Source organism: Citrus sinensis, chromosome 5, assembly GCF_022201045.2.
Source record: "Citrus sinensis cultivar Valencia sweet orange chromosome 5, DVS_A1.0, whole genome shotgun sequence".
In the NCBI taxonomy this organism is placed as follows: Eukaryota; Viridiplantae; Streptophyta; class Magnoliopsida; order Sapindales; family Rutaceae; genus Citrus; species Citrus sinensis.
In genome coordinates, this window is record NC_068560.1 from 32,473,491 (window position 1) to 32,489,718 (window position 16,228).

General features: G+C 35.4%; 3 protein-coding genes across 3 annotated transcripts; 2 read left to right on the forward strand and 1 right to left on the reverse strand.

Moving 5' to 3' along the window:
- The first annotated feature begins 1,570 nt into the window (after nt 1–1,570).
- Nucleotides 1,571–4,255, forward strand: LOC102629833 (uncharacterized). The gene is made up of 2 exons (XM_006472623.4): nt 1,571–2,641; nt 2,771–4,255. The coding sequence occupies exons 1-2, from the start codon at nt 2,288–2,290 to the stop codon at nt 3,407–3,409; spliced, it is 993 nt and encodes a 330-aa protein (XP_006472686.2). The 5' UTR covers nt 1,571–2,287; the 3' UTR covers nt 3,410–4,255.
- A 761-nt stretch (nt 4,256–5,016) lies between these two features.
- Nucleotides 5,017–9,947, reverse strand: LOC102630127 (serine hydroxymethyltransferase 7). Its single transcript, XM_006472624.4, has 5 exons — nt 9,710–9,947; nt 8,579–9,622; nt 7,290–7,695; nt 6,096–6,197; nt 5,017–5,576 (listed from the first exon to the last, which is right to left on the reverse strand). Exons 2-5 carry the CDS (start codon nt 9,614–9,616, stop codon nt 5,341–5,343), a joined length of 1,782 nt encoding a protein of 593 aa, XP_006472687.2. The 5' UTR covers nt 9,617–9,622; nt 9,710–9,947; the 3' UTR covers nt 5,017–5,340.
- A 3,170-nt stretch (nt 9,948–13,117) lies between these two features.
- LOC102630425 (uncharacterized) lies at nt 13,118–15,931 on the forward strand. The gene is made up of 3 exons (XM_006472625.4): nt 13,118–13,430; nt 13,532–13,688; nt 15,410–15,931. Coding segments are annotated over exons 1-3 (276 nt in total). The 5' UTR covers nt 13,118–13,312; the 3' UTR covers nt 15,411–15,931.
- The last annotated feature ends 297 nt before the right edge of the window (nt 15,932–16,228 follow it).

A 16,228-nucleotide genomic window follows, 5' to 3' on the forward strand; every position in this document is an offset into this window, starting at 1 on the left:
TGGGGAAACTTCTATCTGCCATAAATATGATGATTTATTATTATTATTATTTTTTTTTTGTTAACAATTGAATTTTGCAAAAAGCACTTTTACAGGCGCTGTGGGAAGTGCTTCTTTTGCTAAACATAACCAAGCAAACCCTCACCCACCCCAGATCTCAAATCTAGACCTACCTCATATTCCTAAGCAATATTTGGATCCTTGGAACTGATTTTGTTTGCTTGACAAAAATAGGGAGCCATATTACTCTCAGCTTTTTCTAAAGAATATGCTTGTTTTAAAATAAAATAAAATAAAGGTTTAAATGTCATATTTCATCAATTAATTCAATCATCTAGCCTAGTTCAAGAATTGGTGCTGCCTTAATTGTGGAATATTTGCAATTTCATCCACTACCAAGCTTGGAAAGTAAATGATGGGAACTTAACTGAAATTTTGCTTTCTAAAGCAGATTGAGCTATGCTTTTTAGGCCAAAAAAGCAAACAGAATATATATAAATATTTTAATAACACAATACAATAATCATTCTTCATAAGATAAGAAGAAAGAACAAGAATAATTTATATGTAATTAAAAGGGCAAGGCTTTGGAATAAGGAGTTACCCCTAAGATTAAAGAGACGAGGGGTTGCTAGATCGAGTGCCCTTAAAATAATGGACCTTAATTCCTCTTCACTTTCCAATGAAATCTTAGAAGACCAACATCCTCTCAAGATAGTCTCGTTCTCCAAAAACCCACGAGCACTCGATTGATTTTTCCTTTTCTTTTTTTTTTCTTTTTTTTTTCATAAAAATGAAACATAACCCAATAAATAAGATTTCATGGTCCCCCTTCCCTACCTTCGCTAGCTAGTGAAAAGAAATTGATTATAATAGTTTAACAACAAAAAAAGGGATTAAAATGCAAAATTTTATAAGGTCTGCCTAAAGAATGAAGGGAAAAGTTAAAATATCACAAACCCCAGGCCTTTCGACGTGCCATTGCCGTTGATCAATAACTAGGGCCGGTCAATCATTAGAAACCCACTTGGTCAAATACATGTCCTAAATTTAAAAATTAATCAAGGAAGCACATATGAATTAATTGTTTGAGATCGGCCGTTTGATGGGTCCTTAAAATCATTTCAAATTTAATAGATTTTGAATGGATGAATGAAATCACTGTATTGTAATTTGTAAGAAGAAGAAGAAGAAGAAAAAATGGTGGCCTAAAAGGACTGATTTTGCATTGTAGAAGGTAAGTTATTATACAAGGAACCTCATCATTCCAATTGCCCTTTTTTTTTTGGTCAAAAAAAAAAAAAAAAAGAAGAAATATCTAGGAGAAATGAAGCCACAAATTTCAATAAAAATAGAAGTTGGGGGGAGCAAAGTCAGTTGCTCGAGGAAGGAAAATGGGGAGGGAGGGAGGGAAGAAGAAGAAGAAGCAGCCAAAGAGCACACGATTCAAAAGGGAAACGAAGACTCATAAATGAAAGAATAATCGATAAAATGAAAGAATAATTAGATAGAATTTAGAGGCTGTTACTGGTTAGGAAGGAGTTTAAGAGGCAGAAACAAACAGACAAACAAACAAACAGAGAATCTCAGTCAAAAACTGTCAAAACTTCTTGCAACCCAATACCATCATTCATTCCATTCAATCTATTCCTATTCTTGCCTATTCCTTTCATCATATTTACACAGCAACAAACAATGCCACCTATCATAACCTATTTCAATAATGAATCATCCCACTTGTAGCAATAGCATTGGCATATACCCACACATGCATAATATCTTGTTTCTTTGATGGCTGAAAAATTAACAAGCTAATGAAAAAAAATTAGATTTTTTATTTTTTATTTTTTTTCGTTTGTACCCATTAAACAATGAAAATGGCATATTACCAATCATCCTTTCCCCTCTATAGGAAACACCCATCATTGCCCCCCAACAATCCTTTTCAACCTTAGAAACCTGAGCTTCTAAGATATTCATTCATTATCATTCATATTCCCCCATCACCCCTCTTCTCTTCTTTTCATTTCCCATTCTCATTCTTCTTCTTCTTCTTCTTCTTATTATGTTCCCCTTTTTATTAATTATTATTTTTCTTTAATTTAAAGATCTATATCTCCCTCTTCTTTAATCTTTATATAACCTTTTTCTTCTCGCCCATAAGCTTGTCTTCTTTTCCCCCCCCCCCCCCCCCTCTCTCTCTCTCTCTCTCTCACACACACACACACACACACACACTCAGTTCTTTTTCTTTTTCTTTTTTTAAATTTCCTTATTAACAAACAAAATGGATCCTTCTTCATCCTCTGTCAACGGATTCTACTCATCCTTGACTCGTGGGATCGATGATCTCGAACTTGTATACCTTTCCAACAACTTCATGTCCATTCAGTTTCTTCAAAGAGTGCTGTCTCTTCTGAGATCATTCCACTCTCAACTAACTCTGCTTGTCCAAAAGCTCCACCTACCCGTTGGTGAAAAGTGGCTCGACGAATACATGGACGAGAGCTCCAAGCTCTGGGAAGCTTGCCACGTCATTAAATCAGGCATCTCGGGCATGGAGACTTACTGTTCGGCCGGCTTCAACATCACTTCTTCCCTCGACAATCATCGCCATCTTACTCCTCAGCTCTCCAGACAGGTTTGTATTAATCGTTACCATCCCACCTTCTATTTTGTGTGGAAAAAATATTATTCAGCTTTGCTTTGTTTTGGTTTGCAAGGCAACTGTCAATTGGCGACACATGTGATGAATTAAACAATGAAACAGGTGATCCGGGCAATTTCAGTCTGCCGAAGAGAAGCAGCTGCGCTGGAGGAAGAGAACAGGGCGTTGATGGAAACAAGAATCCAGGCACTTTCGTTGAGATTTGATGAGAAGGTGTCAATCGAATCGAAACTGAACGGATTCAACGGTTTCCGAGGGGTGCTGTACGGAATGAGAAATGTGAGTTCGTTGCTGCTGATGATCTTGCTGTACGGAGTGGTGTACTGCTGGCCTGAATCGAATAATTTTCTGGGAGGAGGAGGGTACGAGGGGCGCCTGTGTTTTGGATCGGCGTTCATGATATCGACGGCGAGGCTGCAGGAGAGGGTGGCGGCGGAGATAAATCAGATGAGTGTGAGTGGGTGCGGGAGGCAGCAGCAGGGGGTGTTGCTGTATGAATTTAGGAGGTCAAAGATGGCATTGGATGAGCTGAGGGGTGAACTGGAGAGGAAGTGCGGCCAAGGCCAAATGGCGGTGGATTGGGAGAACGAAGTGGGGATAAGAGAGAGAGTTGAAAATTTGAGAGGATGTTTTGGGGTTTTGAGATCTGGTGCTGAGAATATTGTTGGACAACTTGATGACTTCTTTGATGAGATTGTTGAAGGAAGGAAGAAGCTTTTGGACTTTTGCAGTCATAGGTAGATTAGAAAGATATTATTATTATTATTATTATTATTATTATTAACAGCATTAGGAATCGGTATCGGTCCCTTGAAAAACAAAAAAAAAAAAAAAAAACCCAAGTACCCAACCCAAAAAAGGAAAAAAAAAAAAATTATTATTATTATTATTATTATTACTGCTGGGTAGAAGAATCAGTTGTTACGGGTTGTTGTACCCCTTTAACCCGTTTCTTCTTCTTCCTTTTTTTTCCCTCTGTTTTTGTCCTTCTTCTTGTTTCTATGTTCGTTTACAGTCACAATAGTTGAAGCTTTGAAGAAGAATAGATTTTGTCTAAAAAGCTCAGAAATGAAAATCTTTTTTTTTTCTTTAAAAAAAAAAAGAAAAAGAAAAAGAAACACCCAAGAATAGAAGCTTCTTGTGTTCTCTAACAGGGGAGAAAATAACCTGTCAACTGATATTAAGTTTTAATGTTTTTTTTTTTAAATATATATATATATATATATATATATATATATATATATATATATGGTATTGTTTTGTTAAGGCATTTTAAAATTTTAAAAGTAGTTTCCCTCTAGCTCTGGCTTCTATATAGGCCACAGGTATAGAGGGGTGTGAGTGTGGGGAGGCTGAGTGCTCTCTAGTTGTTATAGTAAAATGACTAATCATTCTGGATGTGAAAAAATGATGAAAAAGGGGATGGGGGGCTGGGGGCTTACGAAGCTTTTGTCTGATTCGGTTTACTTTGAAAGCAATGGAGTTGATGATGAAAAGCTCCTTCTAAGCACAACACAGCCCTCTTCCTCAGTCCTGACATGTCTCTTCTCTCTCTTTCTGAATATTAATTTAATTTTGTTTCTGCTACCCAATTTCTTTTCTCTTCTTTCCCCACCTTTTTTGGGGTGTGTGTGGACATATAAAAATAAGAGAAAATTTGAGGGGGTCACTTTCTTGCTCCTCAACCGTATCTCATGCTTTCTGTCCCTAGCCGGAAATTCATGCCTTGCCTCCCTTCAAGGGTGCCGTGCGAGAATGCTGAATTAATTATGGTTATATAAAATTAACAGGGAACAGATGAAAAAAAACATCAACGATAAAATATCCAGTTAAAAAGAAATAATTAAAAAAATATTAAACCAACTGTGCTACAAGCATGCGGATTTGATTTTTGGCAGCAAAATTATGTTGCAACAAAACTGTGGGTATGGCACTGGCAGAGTGGCAGTGTGTTGGATCATGACTTTTTCAAAACCACTAGTCAATGCTTACATATTATCACAAGAAATCATTCTCTTTAACAAGATTTAAACAGGGGAAGGAAAACCACAGCTGCGATAAAAAAAAAGGGCTCCAATTAGTCGTCAGCCTTAGCTTTTCACCTCTAAATGCTGCCACGAATCATCGATTAGCAAATTTAAATCCCGAAAACAGCATACAAATCAGGCTAAAAATAGGTAAAATTGACAGCATTATTGTATACAGGAGAATCTCATGATGATCCAAGAGCTGGATGCCGTTCGCGGATTCATTAACCCATAAGCAATTGCAGCAATTGGTACCAAAAAATTCAATGACATTGATTCCCAGATGATATAACAATCTGAAAGGAAAGAAATCAGTCAAACTCCAGGAACAGAAATTCACGTGTTTACTTGCATAACTCAGTTTTTTGCTGTGCCTCCACAAATACATTGGAAAAGAAATAGCTTGTATATATTCTGTACCAAGATACAAAGAAACACCATTGGAGGCAATTTGGGGGAACCAATAACGGCTGTAAAATTTTGGCAACATATGCAAAATCGTGGCCTCTTTCTATTTACAGCGGATGAATGGCAAAACAAATGGGGACGAGGGTGGGAGCTGAAATGGATAGGTTACCATGCACATGCTCTGGTAAGCCACAGAAGCAACAAAAATGAAGTCACAAATGCATGCAGGTGTGTCATTTAATTCGTCAAGAGGGTGTCAAATCCCGGCATTGCAAACTGGGAAGCAAATGCCTCAACCCGATTTCGGAGGTCAACAATCTCTTTATTGTTCTGGAGACCTTCATGGAACCCTTTCTGCAGTTTTCCATGTTCTCTCTGCATAGCACTTGTTATTTGAGCTGCCTTAAGAAGGAAATCCGCAATTGTCTCACAATCAGCCTCTAAACATCCTCTTGATGTCATAGCAGGTGTACCTGGAAGAGAACAAAAGAAGATTAATAGAGGGAATGAAGTATTATAAACTTGTAGCCAATGTTTGAAGATGAGAATATAAAGATACATTAATTAATCACAAAAAAATGAATGAATTAAAATTCAGGAATAGTTAGATAACAATATAGATGAACACTTGAATATTCAAGTACAATCGCAATTTGAAAGAATCAATATTCCCTAATTTATTGTTTTTATTGTCAAAACATACAATAGAATGTGAAAGAAATAAGCATTAAAAATGTTTGAAATGGAATAAGTACTAAAAAATGTTTGCAATAGGATCTTTGTGGTTACTTTTATTGTTAATATCATTGTTATTACTATTTTTGAGAAGAGATGACTTGCACATTGACAAATCATAAGAGCATGAACCAGATAATATCATGAAACCAAAACGGAAAGGTGTGACATGCATTCTGATCTTTTATGAAACTCACAGACAAACTACGTGTATTATAACTGATTAACTACAAATACAAGGAACGATTTTAACTTACCAATTCTAACTCCTCCAGGAGAAATTGCACCATTGTCATCAAATATAGCACATTTATTGAGAGTGATGTGGCACATCTCGCAGACTCTCTCATAGTTCTTGCCTGAAGAAAAGCAGATGCACATAAATTTCACCGCAAAAATGGGATATGGGCAGATTGATGTTAACATAAATATGCCGCAAATGAATAAAGTAAAAGACTCAAAACACAGACATGCAAAAATTATAGAATGCAATTTCAAAAGACACGCGCTTGCTAAAGGAAGTTTTCTATAATCATCAAGATAGAACACTTCACTCCAGCTGCTTCAAAAGCTTCCACTTCTACTACTATGACTTTTACCAGCAAAACAAAAAAATAAATAAAGGCTACAATAATTTCCCTACAACAACCTAAAAGCAACAAAGTAAAATGAGGAACCATAAAGGATAATCATTTTTTGCAGTGCTAAAAAGAATGCATCATTTCTAAGACAAAACTACAGCATAATAGTCATTCCTACATTGAACGTCTACAAATCATTCACTTCCAAAGAGATATCTCACAATCTGCAGAATCCAGAAACACGTAAACAAGCTAAACTGTAGATCCTTCTGCAAACAAAGCCAGACTAAAGAACTGTTACATTTGGTCCAACTAGTGCCCATCAACCCAAATATTCTTGAACAAAGCTGAAGTAATACAATTTAAGAATCTATCTTGTGTGGTCCAACTATCATAACACAAAAGGGGTTTAATATTCTGAAAAATCCCAATAAGATTTTAAGCATAGGCCAAAATATCCGGGCAACATAGGCCCATAAACAAACCTATAAAAAATACAGGACAATCTGGGAAAACAAATAAATAGAATAGCAACAAAAATTACGCATTCTAGCATCTATCCAAATCAAACTAAGACACTATAATAGAAAAAAATTGGTGAGTTTCAAGAATGTAACACATGATAGCTGCATCAATTGGATGAAACGTAATTGCAAATTAAGCAACTAAAAGAAAATAAACATTCCCTGCACTTGCAGTTTCATCATAAAGGAAGAAAAATTTGCATGTTTCTCTAACCAAACAACCAGTAAAAATACGACCATAAGTCCAATAATTTAAAAATACTCAAAATGTAAGCATCATCTTCCTGTTTTTGGATGATAACTCGTCATGTGTGTTTACAAAGTGAAAAGATAAAAGCAAGTATACCTCTTAAGCCCAGTGTAGACAGATCCCATAGTAACAAATGATTGTCAGTGCCCCCAGTCACCAACCTGCATTTTCTTCTCAACAAAGCGGATGCTAAAGCCTGAGCATTTTTCTTCACCTGTTGCATATAGGCTTTGTACTCAGGAGTTGCCACTTGTTTCAATGCTATGGCAAGAGCAGCAATGTGATTATTGTGAGGACCCCCTTGTAGTGATGGATGGACAGCAAAGTTTATCCTCTCCTCGAAATCATAATTACTACAACCATCACCATGATTGAGGGGTATGCCTTGCTTCCTTGGTTTTTTGCCTCTCCTAAAGAAAATGATCCCTCCCCTAGGACCTCGTAAACTTTTGTGAGTTGTTGAAGTCACGATATCACAATAATCAAATGGACTGGCCAATTCCTGAAAAATGGAACAGCACTCAATAATAAGAAAAAGATAATGCAGAAATATCAGCCTCCTATTTTATCCAAGTGTCCTTGTATAAAAATAGCTGTTATGGACAGAGGATCTGACTATTAACACAATCTAACATACGCAGTGGAATTCTCTGAGCTAGATTTTTCTTCTAGTAACAGAAGAGTGTTACATTTTACAGTTTCTAGCATCTACACAGTAACAATAAAAGGGGATGCAACCTTATCCTAGGATTTAACAACACATTTTGTCTCACAAATTGAAAAGCTTTTAACACGTTGAAAAGATTATAAATTACTAATATTGAAATGAAACTTAATTAAACTACAACTAATTGAAAAGAAAAACAATTGAACTACGAGATCCGTAAGCATGCACAAAGATGAAACCAGCTGCTAAACATTTATGGATACTTCAGATGTTTAAGTAATTAAACTGTTCATCGGGTAAAATTAATTCCTGAAGGGAAAGGTAGGGTCTTAACAATTAATTTCCTGAAAGGAAAGATCAGGTGTTAACAATTAATTCCTGAAATGAAAAGTTCAACCAATCTTTTTCTGTATAGCTTCGAAATTATGAGGGTAGAGGTTGGAGAAATCAAACTATAGCTATCAAATATGAAAATTGGAACTCTCCTTTAAAGAACAATATAAAACAACCGCATGGGACATATCAAGAATTGTTTTTCAGCCTATCCCCAGAAAAATTAGAAGAGGGAAATCCAAAATGACCATGGTACAAAATGAATACTATCAACAACAAGTTGAAGGCAATGTTCAAACAAACACATTTCACTGTGCCTAATATGCATATATGTATACTGGATAACCATACATTTACAGAATTCTTAATAAAACATATTTCAAACCTTAGCAGCAATGAGCCCACTAATATGAGCCATATCACACATCAAAACTGCACCACACTTATCTGCAATCTGCCTAAACCTCCCATAATCCCACTCTCTGGGATATGAACTCCCACCACAAATCAAAATCTTGGGTCTATAATCCATGGCCTTCTCCTCCAGCTTTTCGTAATCAATATAGCCAGTTTGCGGATTCACTTTATAAGGAAAACTCTCAAAGAATATTGAAGCAGCTGAAACCTTCTTCCCTCCTGGTGTATGGTAGCCGTGACTCAAATGCCCTCCAGAAGGAGAATCTAACCCCATAATTCTATCCCCAGGCAACAAAAGACCCGTATAGACCGCGAAATTTGCAGAGGTACATGAATATGGCTGAACGTTGACTCCCCAATTATCGCTATCAAGATCAAAAGCTTTTAACGCTCGTTCAAAACATAGATTTTCTATCTGATCTATGTACTGATTGCCTGTATAATATCTAGCTCCAGGGTATCCTTCTGAGTACTTGTTTGTTAAATGGCTGCCAAGAGCCTCCATTACAGCACGACAAACGAAATTCTCTGAAGCTATTAACTCGATTCCCTTGAATTGGCGTTGTTTTTCCTTCTCCATGATATCAAAAATCTCGGGGTCAGCTAAGGGCAGAGACTGATTCCCCCAAGCTCGAACCCCGGCCCGACGCGATTCGAGCCCCGGTTCAACAGCGAACCGTTTTGTAAACGGCAGAGATTGGCAATCCCTTTGTCGTTTTAAGCACATAGGATGACCTAAGATGCTAAATTCTACTTCTTCTTGTTCATCGTCTTTGTCGACGCGTTCATCGTTGTTTCCGGAGTGAAGCTTCTCCGTTCTTTCTTCGAGTAATTGCAACGGTTTTGACGGCATCGGATTCGGTGAATGACAATAACTTGAATCGATTTGCAGAGAAATTGAATCGTCGGCGATCATTGTTTTGGGCGGCGTTGGCGATGGGGGTGACGAATTAGTTGAGTGGAAGCTTAGAGAGAGGCCGGATTGCGTATGCGATGATAGATCCATGAAACCCTAAAATTATGAAATGTTTTAAAACTCGATCGTTTTGGAAAAAAAAAAATTCAATATGAAATTTTCGAGGAGATCTAGGATTTTTGCCTCAAGGATAAGTGTAACAGCAACAGAAACAGCGACAACAGCGACAAAGGCTACAGCGCAAGTGACGAATTGCTGGTCTGTGACGAGAAGTTGATGGAGCGGCAGAGGCTTCCATGAAAATTTTTCACCAACTTCGAAGGGCTTGAAAGTTGAAACCCTAGAAATGTGATATTTTGCCAAAATAAGAGTTAATATCAAAATTATGGGTAAGCGTTCACTGTGTGACTGGTAGACGCGGGACGCTAGATGAAATGCAATGAACCTGGATGATAACTGGCTGCAAGGGAGATATGGCGACCGGGAATTGCCGGTTGCTTGTGGGATGTGGCGATGTTCCTGTCAAAGATACACGTGGTGGAAATGGAATGGATGAAGATATTAGAGCAAAGGAAGGAAGAATGTTGATGTTATTTGGACAAGAAAAGCGGCCAGGTTCGGTGGAGCCCGAATACATTTTTATTTTTATTTTTTGTTTTATGGGTCGATGGCCCACGTGACGAATAGAGATTGGATTTGGCATAGTTTGTAGGCTAGTCTACAGCTGGAAAAGCGGGCCCGTTTCCTTCTCGCAGTTATGACGAGACCACGGACACACCTGGAGATTCTATCCGCCGTTGGATCTTGTTAGTGGATAATCAGTATCATGAAAGGTTTTTGGAGAAAGATCTTATTTGTTGAAAATTTTAGGATACGATGGCGAACTATGAGTAATGAGATAGATGATTATCATGTTGTCAAGATGTTTTTAGTCATGAAAGTTTAACTTTTTTTTTTCATTTATCATTATTTTAGGATCGTGATAAGGTAAAATGTTTATCAATATTATTTAAATTCAAACAAAATGAAGTTAGAATCTATTTAGGGGCAAATAATACATGGTTCAGTTCGGTTCGATTCTATTCGATTTGAAAATCAATCGAATCGAACTAAAATTGATCGGTTATAAAAAAAGAGAGCCAAATACGAGCTAAATTTTAGAAGCGAATCATTATAGATATCGATTTGAATAGTTATATAAGGATGCCACCAATAACTTGGGAATACGAATTACGTTATTCACCAATATTTAAAAAAAAAAAAGATATTTGGTTTGATTCAATTATGATAATTCGGTTCAATTTATTTTTGATTTTTGGCATTTTGGGCATTATAGTTACAATGATTTTTCTGTTTTCACCTATATAAAGTAGATTTTACAGTTTTCACTGTATTAACTAGTAACTACAATAAATAAAATCGTCAATTCAAAACATAATAATAAAGTCCCAATACGAAATAAAATCACAATAAACAAACACACACACACACACACTTCAATTTCATGTTTTGGGACTAATAGTCTGTCGTTGAAGAATCTTAGTACAATCTTCTTATTCAAATTTCAACTTAATCACTTCCTTGATTAAATTAGAATTTGCCAATCAAATTTAAGACAGCATCAACTGCTCTCCCAAGCCATACATGACCTTAAATTTCACACCATTTTTATCCATTTAATGATTAATAATAATTAACAGTATGTTCAGTTCACCCCACATCAAACTTATTGCTTTCATAAGTACATATCAAAGCTTCTGTATTTGAAACCTTAATCACAAATCATCTAAAACCCATCACAATACTTAATAAAAAAAGTCCCACCTTTAACTAACTACATGCAAAGAGAACCATAATTCCAACTAAGTAATTAAATAAATTACCAAATTCCCTTAAACAAATAAGTAAATAATAAAATCACTTACCCGTTTATTTATGTCGTCCGATCTTGATTTATAAAATTGAACCTAATTATTCTTGAAAAAAAAAATTCCCCAAAAATTAGTTTCAAAAATCAAAATTTTGATCAACCAACGTTAATCTAGTAATCCTAATTTTTTTTTTAAAAAAATAATAATTAAGGATAAAAATTAAGTAACAATAAGTAAGAAAACAAATTGAACACGACTCAATAGTCAGTACTCACTTTCACCCCGCGACAACAACGACTGAGAAAGGTTGGGATGGCTATGGCTGGAGATGATGATGATGATGAATGAGGCGACTGGCCTAGGCACAGGCTGGCCGAAGAGATGAGCACTGTAACAAAAGATTGACGAAAATAGTGTGGCTGGCAGAGGCGAAGATGACTGTATCAATACAAGCAGCGGAGCTGCGGAAGGGGTGGTTGAAGGGTGACGTTGGTGGATAGGGTGGGTTGGCTTGAAATCATGAGTGAGGTGTGGGAGAGATAACGAGGGAGGAGAGTGCTTTTTTAAGTTGTAGAGTTAGAAATTGAATTTATTATTTATAATTTTTAAATTTAATTGAAAGAATCAATGGATTTGTTGATCCATTTCAGTTTTGAGTTTAACTAAACACAAGTCAATTGGTTTTTCTATTTATGAACCGTTCAATTTTTGTCTTTTTTACTCAATAAAAAAAAGAGAAATTTTTACTCAATAAAAAAAGATCAGAATATTCGTCCTTAAATTTACTTTAGGTGAATGGTATTATTAAATGATAAATTAGATATTATCACTTAAATATGTAAATTTGTATTTCATGACTACACTGATTAGCCATAGTTTAGATAACCAAATATGGGGTTCGAGTTTTCACACCATACTTAAAATCAATCTCATCTTCTCATATACACCATTTTTATTTTTTATGGAAATATAATAGAAACTTTCAAACAATGGATTTTTTTGCACACACGTTTATATACCCATAAAGTGTGAACTTTGGAATGAAAAACTAACATAAACACTCACATATATGTTATTCATAACATCACATCCGAAAATTAAACAAGTTTAGTTAAGTAAATATGATCAGAAGTAGAGATAAAAGCACTAGTTTAACTTGAAGATCTTACACATAACTCAAATTAAAAATAGTAATGTTTCTTATGTCAAGTATGGTTTATTTATTCCAAAAAAAAAAAAATTGTACAGACATTTATATTAAAGTATGACTCTCTTTTTTTTTTGTAGCAATGAAATTTTTTATTTGAGCAAGATCTCTTATCTTTTTTTATTTGAGTAAGATCTCTTATCTTGTAAATAAAAGGATTGGGGTTCCAACCCCAATTGGGAAGGAGATTGTATGGTCTTTAGGCTAAATTAAAAAAAAAAAAAAAACCACATTTTTTTACTTTGAAATGAATCAAAGAAGATAATGATTTGATGGTGAAATTAAAAAAATAAAAAAATAAAAACACATAATTGTTTTAATAGATGGTATGAAAAAGATGCCCCTATTATATAGAATGTATTATTATTTTTTTAGTAAATTTTTTTTTTTCAAAAGTGAGATAAATTCAAAATTTCGAAAGCAAGCGAATTGATTTAACAATAGTCAAATTAATCCCTTTTTTTTTTTAAATGAGTTAAATACATACGTGATACGTAGTCATAGAGGTGGCAAGTCCGCACAAATTCTTAAGTCGGTGTGGACCGATTTGATGAGCCGCCAACAACCCAGACCCGATAGTCCGGCCAGTCGACGAGCCCGAACCATCCACTCACGAAGCCAAAAAAAAAAAAAAAAAAAAAGGAAACGCAATAAATTTTAAAAATAAAAGATACTTTGCGTAGCTGAAGTTAGCTCGTAAACTTGTCAATGGAGTCGTCTTCTTCATCAATCGCAGCTAATTCTCTTTATTACTGGAATTATTTCAATTTATTTCTTCTACGTCCGATTCTCGCCATCTCATTTGCTCTCTTCTTCATTCTACTCGGTAAGAAAACAATTTTCTATCTCTTACCAATCTTATGCAATCTATTGTTGTAAAGAATTGATTTTTCAAGCTCAGTTTTTTTTTTCTTTTTTTAATTACAGGATGGTTTTTGGCGTGGAAGCTAGTTCTGGTTCACGTTCCTTTAATACAGGAAATCTTCGGCATGCGAAAGAAACCTGTCATTCCGAAACCGCCACTACGTCGTCGTTTTTCCAGATTCTACAAAGGCATCAATGCTACAAATTCTGCTTCTGACTGGTAAACTCTGCCCTGTTTTTTTTTTTGTTACTATTCAATACTGCGATTAGTGGTGTAATTAATTACCAAACGAGTAGCTATATGAATTGAATTTGTTAGAAATAATTTAGATTCCATTGTTTGGACTGTGGTGTAATTAATTACCAAATTCCCCTGGTATCAGAGCTTTAACGGCTGCTGTTATGCAAGTGATATAAATACGGTCCAATCCCTTTTTTTTTGGGGGTACATATAGGATTGTATATTTGGCATTTAGATTCCACCAACTAATCTCAGATTTGAGCTGTGTGAATCATCAGTTGAGACACTAGAGATCAATTGCATGTAAATGCAAGAAGCCTAGTTACTATTCTTGTCACATTCATCGATTATGCTACTGAGACTCCAAGACATTGTGGTTATAATTCCTGGGTAGTTTAACATAACTAATGATTATGATAGCTTACTTATGGTTAAAATATCTTCATGATTGAATTTACTGATCAATCACATACGAAGTCTGTGGAATATCTGGTCTGGCTACTGAGCACATCATTTGTAGACTCTTTAATGCTTTAATGGAACTAAGGTTTGACAAAGTAGATCATCTTCCATTGTCAGTGTCATCTAGGAAGAGTGAAGTTCTATCAAAGGAGAAGTGATGCCTGATATTACTTTGTTATATATACTTCAAGAAACTTTTGTAACTTAGCGTTTTTATTTTGTGGGGGATGAGAGCGAAATACGTGTCACTGACTATCCCATGTGTGTTCTTTTCTTTCAATTTCTGTTTGACTTGCACTCTTCATTCTTTTCTCTCACACAGTTCCTTCTTTTTTCTTGGATTTCCATATCTCAAAATTGCTATGCAATATGCTCAATATGCATGTTGCTGGAGTTCAATTGTTCAATTGATTGAAACTAGAGCTAGACTAATTCTTTCTTGATAGTTTCTTATGTTAGACCCATTCTAGATTGTCAGTGAAAGAAGATTGTATGGTAGCTGCAAGCATTCCATGGGCAATTACCATTTATCTTTTTTTTTATACCATTTTGTTGAACTAGAGGTTCTCTACCTTGCGTTTGATTCTGCCATGGTGAAAAGTTGAAATTGAAAGGCAGGGCAATTCTCTTCATTTCAGTTTTTTTCCATTTAAAGATCATGATATGCTTGTGCCTTGCAGTAACCAGCTAACTCTTAGATGATTGATTTCTCCTGTATTCTTGATTATTAGACCAAAAGCATCCTTACAATCCCATTCAGTTTTGATCGATTAATAAGCTTAAGGATGTGTGCTTTAAATTTGTAGCCATGACTTTAGTTCTTCCTTCATGCAGGCCTCAGCAGAGATTTAGTTTTCAAAGTGTTTGGATGTTTTGCCATAACTTATATAACTAAAAGATTCACCTGCTGTGTCCTCATTTTTCCAATGTTTTATGTTTCTATCTTTCTTGTGAAAGTATTTGCCCAAAATCAATATTTGAAGCTTGTTAAGATTTTATAGGCATCCAAAAGCACTATTGAGTGTATTATATACTTCTAGGGGGATGATCATGTGCGCGAAGTCGCATTATAGTGCGTGATGTGTCAAGCTCCCATTGGGGGCTTGTGGGCTCCACAGCTCAGCTCCTCCCAATGGGAGCTTGACACACACGCAGTTGTACACTAATGGCACTCCTATACTTCTATTGCAGTCTGTATGATTTGTGGAATCTGATGATAGCATTAATTGGTGATGCAGAAAAGTGGTTGAGCTTCAGCTGGACTTCTTGAACTCTGGTATGTGTGATACTTTGATGGATTAAGAGAGGGCCCTTATGTAGCAGATGCACAGAAAACATATTAAACGTTCGATTCCAAGAAAGGAATTAAACACCACATTTCCTACAGTCTGAAGATTGGAATTTATTTCCACTGTACATAGATTTGTGATACTCTCATTTCTTATTGTTGGCTTAAATAATTTGTACAAGTGTAATTAATTTTTTTTTCATAATAAGGTCTGGAAAGCAGTTCCTTTTGAAGGCCATGAAGAAATTAAATGTAATGTTATACTCAGATCTCTGACGGCCGGACATTTGTTGAAGACTTATGAAAGGGTTTTGCTAGCTTATAATCACATGCTTCTTTAGAGTGGCCAACTCCAAATTCAGGCGGTCAATTACATTTAGATGCAAATTTTATTTGTAAATGAAACTCCGAGAAGAAGAAGTATAACTTTTTAACATTTTTTATTATTGTATAAGATTCATTATTTTGCAGACATCATTCTGAACAATATCCGCAAGAGGTGTTTTATATAGATCTTTCTTTCATTTTAAGGCTCAAAATGACAGGACCCTAGAGGATCTAAAATCTAAATCTCCGTTATATGTGCTGGACTGGATCCCATTAGCAATGTCAAAGCATCATAATGATATATCCCATTAGGTCTATAATGATTTTATTTTCATTTGTTTTTATCCCTTGAAAAAGAGGGCTTTTTTTTTTTAAAAAAAAAATTCCGCTTTAATTTTGGATGTAGACATGTAATGTATCTCTCTCTTCCCATTACTCGTGT

Coding starts and splice junctions, on each gene's coding strand:
- LOC102630425 (XM_006472625.4), top strand. CDS start 13,313: ATGGAGTCGTCTTCTTCATCAATCGCAGCTAATTCTCTTTATTACTGG. Junction 13,431..13,531: donor TCTCTTCTTCATTCTACTCG/GTAAGAAAACAA, acceptor TTTTAATTACAG/GATGGTTTTTGGCGTGGAAG.
- LOC102629833 (XM_006472623.4), top strand. CDS start 2,288: ATGGATCCTTCTTCATCCTCTGTCAACGGATTCTACTCATCCTTGACT. Junction 2,642..2,770: donor CTCCTCAGCTCTCCAGACAG/GTTTGTATTAAT, acceptor ACAATGAAACAG/GTGATCCGGGCAATTTCAGT.
- LOC102630127 (XM_006472624.4), bottom strand. CDS start 9,616: ATGGATCTATCATCGCATACGCAATCCGGCCTCTCTCTAAGCTTCCAC. Junction 6,198..7,289: donor GTCTACACTGGGCTTAAGAG/GTATACTTGCTT, acceptor GCTTTTCTTCAG/GCAAGAACTATGAGAGAGTC. Junction 5,577..6,095: donor TCCTGGAGGAGTTAGAATTG/GTAAGTTAAAAT, acceptor GTTCTCTTCCAG/GTACACCTGCTATGACATCA.